Source organism: Impatiens glandulifera, chromosome 4, assembly GCF_907164915.1.
Source record: "Impatiens glandulifera chromosome 4, dImpGla2.1, whole genome shotgun sequence".
Classification (NCBI taxonomy): domain Eukaryota; kingdom Viridiplantae; phylum Streptophyta; class Magnoliopsida; order Ericales; family Balsaminaceae; genus Impatiens; species Impatiens glandulifera.
In genome coordinates, this window is record NC_061865.1 from 52,992,713 (window position 1) to 53,000,977 (window position 8,265).

The 8,265-nt window shown below is 27.3% G+C and overlaps 1 protein-coding gene across 1 annotated transcript; it reads right to left on the reverse strand.

The window, feature by feature from the left end:
* Positions 1-2,214: 2,214 nt before the first annotated feature.
* On the reverse strand, positions 2,215-3,203 carry LOC124935370 (acyl-acyl carrier protein thioesterase ATL3, chloroplastic-like). Its single transcript, XM_047475807.1, has 5 exons — positions 2,986-3,203; positions 2,808-2,917; positions 2,609-2,718; positions 2,434-2,529; positions 2,215-2,337 (listed from the first exon to the last, which is right to left on the reverse strand). The coding sequence occupies exons 1-5, from the start codon at positions 3,201-3,203 to the stop codon at positions 2,215-2,217; spliced, it is 657 nt and encodes a 218-aa protein (XP_047331763.1).
* Between the last annotated feature and the right edge of the window lie 5,062 nt (positions 3,204-8,265).

Consider the following 8,265-nt stretch of genomic DNA (forward strand, 5'->3'; position numbering starts at 1 on the left):
GTTTGAGTGGTATTTTTCTCTAATGGTCTCAAGCTGAAACACATACAGTACATTAAAATTTTCGAGAGTCCTTTTTTTATTCTCCGAGAGAGAAGTCAGAAACTTACAACCCTGATTTCTTCTCCCCACAATAAATGTATTCAAACTGTAGGAAAATTTGGTATTCTTCTTTTTCGTTTTTCTTTTTTCTTTTTCACTTTTAATTCAAAAGCTCCAATTTTGTTGAGGACAAACCTTATTGATTTCGTTTAGATCAAGGAGAAGGAATAGATGTAATAGATTTAATCTTGATTTTCAATTAGAGAAAAACATTTTGTAATAGGTAACCTTTCGAACAGGAAATTTTCGGTCGAATCGTCTTGTAGGACCGAATTTTGATAAGTTCAAAATATAACCGTATTGAGTAAAAAATTGGACACGGTCAGACCGATTAGACCGCCGATAGGATTGTGTATTTTAAAACTATGATTTTTTTTTCTACATTTTCATTTTTACATTATAATTATTCGATAAAATAGTCAAATAACTTAATAGTTGAGTTTATGATCGATTACAATCTTTAATTGGAAGAGACAATGCTGAATTTGTGGGGATTTACATAAATATGACAAGTTTTAAATTTATTTTCATTTTGCATTAAATGGATAAGATTATGCGAACAACAAACCTATTTCTTTTTAATTATTAAAACAATAAAAATTTGAAGACATTTTGATTCCTATTACGTTTGTCATTACTAGCAAAAACTAGTCTTCAAAACTTCACGAGAAGGTGGGTGGAGAGATTTTTTTATGAAATAAAAATATTTTTATTGATGTTATTAACTCCATCTTGGCCAAATTTAGTTGAACATAGTTACTACTTTAATGTTTTTAATTGTAAAAATTAAATTATCTCATCAAGTTAGTTTAGTGGTAAGAGTCGGCTTAAGAATCAAAAATTTACGGATTCGATTTCATCTAGAGCGCTTTGAATTTAAGTGGGGTCATGGCTGTGGGTGAGGATGGCAATGGGTACCCGTATGCCCGATATCCGTGGGTACCCGATAGTCGGGTTCGGGTATTTTAAATCGGGTTCAGATTCGAGGTTGAGCATTGGGAGGGGGAAAAGATACCCGGTCGGGGATGGGGAGTGTGCGAAACCCAAACTCGATACCCGATTATATTAATATTAATTTTTTTTTATTAAAGTTTAATGTGTAACTTTTTAAATGTTTCATCATTACAATTATATCATAAATATATCATTTAATTTGATCTTATCCACATCGTCATAAATACTACACTACAACTTTAAATTTCTTATATTACCAAAAAGAACATTTCTTTATATTAATCTTTCAAGTTCAATTTTTATTTTAAAAAAAAAAATTACTTCTCTCATGTTCTTCATGTTCAATCTCTAATTTATTTATTTTTCAATTTCAATCTCATTTTTCTAAACTTTAGTTTATCTTTTTCAAGATTTATAAAAAAAAAAGTATATAAGTAGGTAATGTTTTTATTTGTATTTTTAACATTTTATATTACTAATTTTAAAATTATTTATTAAAGTTGTGTTTCTTTTATTCAATATTTATAATTTTTAATTGCGTAATGGTGTACCCGTCGGGGATCGGGTACTCGACGAATCGGGGATGATGATAGAAGTAGAGATATCCGTCTGATTTGGGGTCGGATAGTGAAAAAAAATCGGGTTCGGAGATGGGTATTTAACTACCTATTGGGCAGGGTGTCCGTTGACATCCCTAGCTGTGGGGGTGTCATGTTAGCTCTACTTTATTAAAAAAAAATTGCAAAAATTAAATTAAACATTTTTTCTTACTACATTTTTGTAACAAAAAATTCATTCAATTATTTGATAATATTTGCAAGCTTGCAACAAAATCTTATCATTTGAAGTTTTTTTTATATATAGTTGATCAAAATCTTATTTTATATAGACTAAATTGATTTATCTTTTTTAATATTACATATTTTTACCGTTACTCAACAAAACATTTTCAACAATGAAGAATTTGAAGACGTAAGTTCGCAATAAAATTGAGAATTATTCTCTTTCTCATTGTTTGACACTTTATTAAACAAAATTTAGTTAAAGATATCAATGATAATTTTATTATAGATGATTTTTATATTTTAAAATATGTAAAGCCAAACTTATTCGTATCATTTTAATATATATATATAAATCCTTCTCTTGCTCCTTATAGATTTAGTTGGATTTATCCTCTTCTCGAATAAACTTGACAAATTTGGCCTTCAAATCTGCTGGTATTCGAACAGGGAAATGGTTCTTGTCAAGCCAAACTCCAGACGATTTCGCTTCAAGAATAGGCTTTTGTTTTACAAGAAAAGAAACAAATTAAGCATGATCATTCATGTTACAGAACAAAAGATTTTAATCAACAAACATGCATCGAACAAATTAAACCTCATAATCTGGCAACTTGAAGATGTAGTATTCAAAGTAGAATCGGGCTGCTGATGAATTCGATATTCTCACCTTAGTAACAAACCTGTCTCCACTCTAGATAACATATTGATTAAGAGTCGTTCAGATTACTATTCAAATTTTAAAAAAAAAAAGCATATACAGTAGGTCTTACTCTTAGTGGATTGAGGAATTTTAGTGTCATCTCAGACAAGGCTAGGGCCTCGCCTGAACTAACAACGTCAACTGCGTTTATTCCTATCAGTCCCATCAGTTCTTGTTGTCCTTTAGAAGTAGGGAATAGCAGAGAATTTATATTATATACATGAAAACACAACAATATTTAATTGGATTGATTGAACAATGATATTTACCATGTTGACAATAACTTGAATACACGGAATTGTTTACGACACCAAATTGATCGAGTTCGTAGTCTCGCACTTGTAGCTCAATTTCATGGAACCCACGCATACTGAAAACCCTTTCATTCAGGTAAATTGCAGAAGAAAAAAATGAAAGCTAATTAATTTAGGAAGAAAGTACAAGTACCTTTGACCAATCTTGAATTCTAAAGCTAGATTGTTACTACAGAAGACTTGAGGAAGAAAGGGCCGGAGAACTTTCCGGGATAGCAACTGCGGGATGTGGCGAGGAGGTAAAGACGGATTGGGATTTCCAAAAGAACTGCGGTCACCGATCAACCACTTTGCCGTGGAAGATGAACTTGGAACTGTCGCCGGCAGAGCAAAGAGAAGACTTTGTGACATGATTCTTCTTCCTTAATTTGATCCGTGGGTTGTTGGATGTTTCCTTTCAAACTCTAATTTTCTCTTTATCGGTGGTTTCAATTATACAAATAAATCTTCACTCGTGTGTACAAAGAATACTACTGCATGTCATTTTATAGCCATTTTATTTTAATGATGATCAAGTTGACGTGGTGAACAGTAAGTGTGGATCGATATTTTTGTATTCGTATCCTAAACTATAACGATACAAATATTTATTCATTTTATAACGAAATTTGTGGTATATAAAAATTTCGATAATATATCACACGTTATGGTATTGTTAATTTAAAAAGTTTATAACTACCTCAAGTTGTTAAAAGAAGAAAATATATAACTTTGATTAGAGAAAGAAAATAAATACATTTAGATTTGAACATCAAATATTAGAAAAAATAATTGTATGTGTGCGTGTGAATCTAATTCCAAAAATGAAAATTAGTATTTCATTATTTATAATTTTATTAATTATTATTTATTTATATATATATAATTTATTTTTTAATTTATAAATATTATTTTTATATTTTAATATATAATAAAATATCAAAATTTTGAACAACTCTTACATGTAATTTCGGTACACAAGTTAACATTAATCATTAAATTATTAAAATTTGAAAATTTATTTGAAATTCTTTGAATTTATCTTAAAATAATAATAATTATATATTATTATTACAATTAAATATATAAAATTAATCTAAAAAATAATAATAAACAAACTACAAAAAAAAATAGTTACAAAATTATTTTGTTTAAAAGAGAACTAATTATTTAAATATAAACTCACAAAGTGGCCCGATAAAAATATATAACTTAAATGACCAAAATGTCACAGTTTAATTCTCAAAATAAACAATTTGAATGAAAGTGATGGTCATGGTTGTGCATATTCTTAAGTTTTTATACCATCTAGGATTAAGAAATTGTTAAATTCAAATAAATGTAATTTATAATTCTCAATTCTACTTTTTTTTAACTTTGAATTGTAATTTCAATATTTATTTATTTTTATGTTTTTCAAACCAAATATATTATATTTTACTATATATAACACGTTGAATCGAAAACTTTTTAAATTTAAGAATGTTAATACGTAAAATCGATATGAATATTACATATATATATATATATATATAATATGTTAAAATGTCGAAGTTCAAATTTTAACTGAAGGTGTAATATTATATGATTGATAATCATTTCAAATATAGTGTATAAAAAAATAATAAGTAAATAATTAATTAATTATATATGAATAAGGATAACTTTATTAAAATTTTAAAGTTGATATTTTAAACTGATATTTTTTTTTTTCTCTTAATGATAATCGAAATTTAGACAATTTTGTTTTGATACTTATGCTATAATAATAAATTGTGTCAAACCAATATTTTAATAATTTAGATAATATATATTCAAATTATTTTTATTATATTCTTTTTTAAACCTAATTAGAATTAAAATTGAAATATAATTATAGTTTTTCAAACATAAAAATTTAATTGTAATTTAATACAAATTCTTGTTGAATTGAAATTGAAATTTCAATATCAATATTAATGTCAATTCCAATTCAAATTTTAGTAATCTAAATAGGCCGTTTGTAGTATTTATTAAAATAAAACGAGAAAGAAATGATACAATAAGTTATCCAAATGGAGCACTCACTTGTTATCAAATTTCAATTAATTAAAATAAATTACGTTCATATGAAATAAGATTATATTTTATGAGAATCATGATTTTGGTTTCATAAAAAAAAAATCCAGGATCAAACAAGGTCTTTAAATTAATGAGAAGGAGTTGGGTTCGTTTGTACAACCACGTTAACAAACCAAATGCAAAGACATTTAAATCAGTATTTGGATGTGACTTATATCCGTTACCAAATCAGCATTGTATTAATATTAAGAGTATAGTACTTAAGAATCATCACATGTTATTAAACATCATTAATAAATAAGATTATACTTAAGAATCATCACCCTTATTAAACATCATTAATGGTCCTTTCCTGGTCTATTAGAACACTCATTCTTACCCTACCTTGTTGATTGTAGGTGGCCAACTAGGAGGCAATAAAATAAAATAAAAAATAATAACACTAACAAAATTTGATTTCTAAACAACTATATTCATTAACATATCATTTAATCATCTAAATTATCATCTAAATTATGTTTTATTTTGTTAAATTAATACAAAATGATTATATTTATTTAAGAAAACATAAAATATAACTACTTGAATTACAAATAGGATTTTTTTTATTGGTTTAGGGCACCACGTTTATTAGGGCTGCTACTAATTTTATTCATTAATTAATATTTGAAATGATAAAATAATAAAACAAAAAATATTATATATATATATATATATAATTATGTTTTTCTAGTTTTTCTAAAAATAATAATTTTATTTCAAAATGTTGTCAATTAATCATCAAACTTAATAAACTAAATACCAAAATACTTTTGTTTAAAATATATATGTATATATAATACCATTTTAATCATTTATTTTTTAAATTAAGAAGAAATAACATGACAATCCATAAAGCTTCATTTTCATTTAAAGTATTTCTGATAGGAATCGACAGTGTCAACTCGTGACGTTTGATCCTTTAGACCGACTATTTTCACCGGGTCACTCTGGTGGGGTACATTTTAATAATTTATCTTAAATAAATATCAAATAACTCAATATTTCACAAAAAACGAAATGTATTAATAGTGGAAAATGATTAAATAAAAATCATACAAGTTATTTATTTTATTGACAATATTTAATCAAAATTTGTCTCAAAATTTTAAATCAAGATACTTAAAATGCTCATATTATTTTAAAACTTGAACTTGTTCCATGTGCGTAACGATCAACACACTTAATTTTAATTTTTTCTCTACTCCTTGCATTTTTTTAGATTAAGTTTTATTGATTTTTTATAAATTATTATGTTTCATAGACAAGTTTTTATTTGTTGAACATTTTTTCTCCAAATTGAATTTTGAGGTCATCTCACATAAAATATCTTATCATTTCCCATCAAGGTTAGATTAATGTCAATGTTATCGGTTAGTTCTTGTTGAGTGACATTATCTTCTATTGTCACTGTTAATTCATCAACCCAATTAGTAGAATTAGAATCTTGGTATTCATATATGGAGGTACCAAAATAACCGCACCAACAATTTGATCCTCTATGGTTGGGTCGTCAGGTATATCGTTTTATTAGATGTCAGCGTTATTCAATTCCTTAAAATGTTATATTAATTGAATTGCTGATGAATTTGGTATCTCATCTTCATAACAAATCTGTCTCCACTCTAGATAAGATATTGATTGAGGGTCATTCAGATTTACTAATAATTTTTTTTTAAAAAAAATATCATTGTTACTCTTAGTGGATTGAGGAATTTTAGTGTCATCCGCCTGAATTAGCAACATCATTTAGGTTTATTCCTATCAGGTCCACCAATTTGTGTGATCCTTTAGAACGAGGGAATTTATAGAATTTATTAGATTGATTGAACAATGTTGTGCAGAATGAAAATAATAGAAAAAGAAAAAACAGATGAAAAGTTAATTCAATTATCAAAATAAAAAATATATTACGAATAAAAAAACTATAACTATTAATATGTCAATTACAGGAAAAACATAAATATTTAATTTAAATAAGCGTGTAATCGTAGAATAATGGTGATGTAACGGAAATTAATATAAACCACCAACATTTAATGATTGATATTAATTCCTATACTAAAGACAAATCACAATTTTTCCTTAGTATCACCCAACAAGATGAGCCTTATTATGCTACTTCCAACTGTCAACATTTACCAAACACGGAGCAGAACTGGAATATCTGCATGAACTGGAATTTACCGTTTTTTAAACTCACTAGAATTGAAAGCATTGTAATCAGATAATTCATTTACGTTTTTAGCTTTTTAGCTTTTATTTAGAATGTTAAGACTTCAAAATCATTTTAGGCCTGTCTAAAATAATCTCTTCAACTCATGGTTTTTTTCCCGTTTTGGGGAATTTTTAATGAAATGACGCTAAATTGTTTTCCCAAAAAAAACTATCAACATTACCAAAACAATATATGAATTTGTTAAGTGAGACCGACTTCGTGAACATGTCAACAAGATTATGATGAGTGTTGGTCTTCTTCAACTTGATTCTCCTCTTAGTATGAAGAAAATGATAATAAACATCAATATGTTTGGTTCTATCATAATGCACTTGATACTTGGCTAAACATTTAGCACTTAAGCTATCAGAACAAATAATTGTCTGATCGTGATGGATATCAAGGTCACTAATTAATCCTTTCAACCATATACCCTCATTGTCTGCTTCCGTTAACGTCATATACTCAAACTCGGTAGTGGACAACGCCATAATTAACAATAATGTTTCTTTACAACTAATCAGAGTCACCAAGGGTATAAACATAACCAGTCATGGATCTTTTACCATCGATATCTGTAGCATAATCTGAGTTTGAATAACTAGTTACGGGACACTGATTGTTACTCCCATAAATAAGACCAACATCTAATGTGCCTATCAAATAGAGAAATATTTGCTTTATTGCTTGACAGTGTTCCTTACCAGGTTGAGACTTAAACCTGCTAACAATACTAACTAAATACGTAATATCAAGTCTAGTGCAAACCATGACATACATTAAACTATCCACCACACTAGCATACGGTACATGAGAAATGTGTAACTTCTCAACTTTAGACTAGAGTGCGAACGTAGACAAATGAATAGTAATAGATGTAAGAGTATTTAGAGCCTTTGTTGTACTCATCCCAAAACGAGACAATATTTTCAAAATATAACTCTTATGCGAAAGCAATAGCTTCTTTTGAACTCGATCTCTTACTATTTCCATGCCCAAAATTTTTCGTGCTCCACCTAAATCTTTCATATCAAACTCAGAACTGAGAAGGTTTTTCAACTTTTGAATCTTTGACATTTTCTTGGTTGCGATTAACATGTCGCAAATACAAGAGTA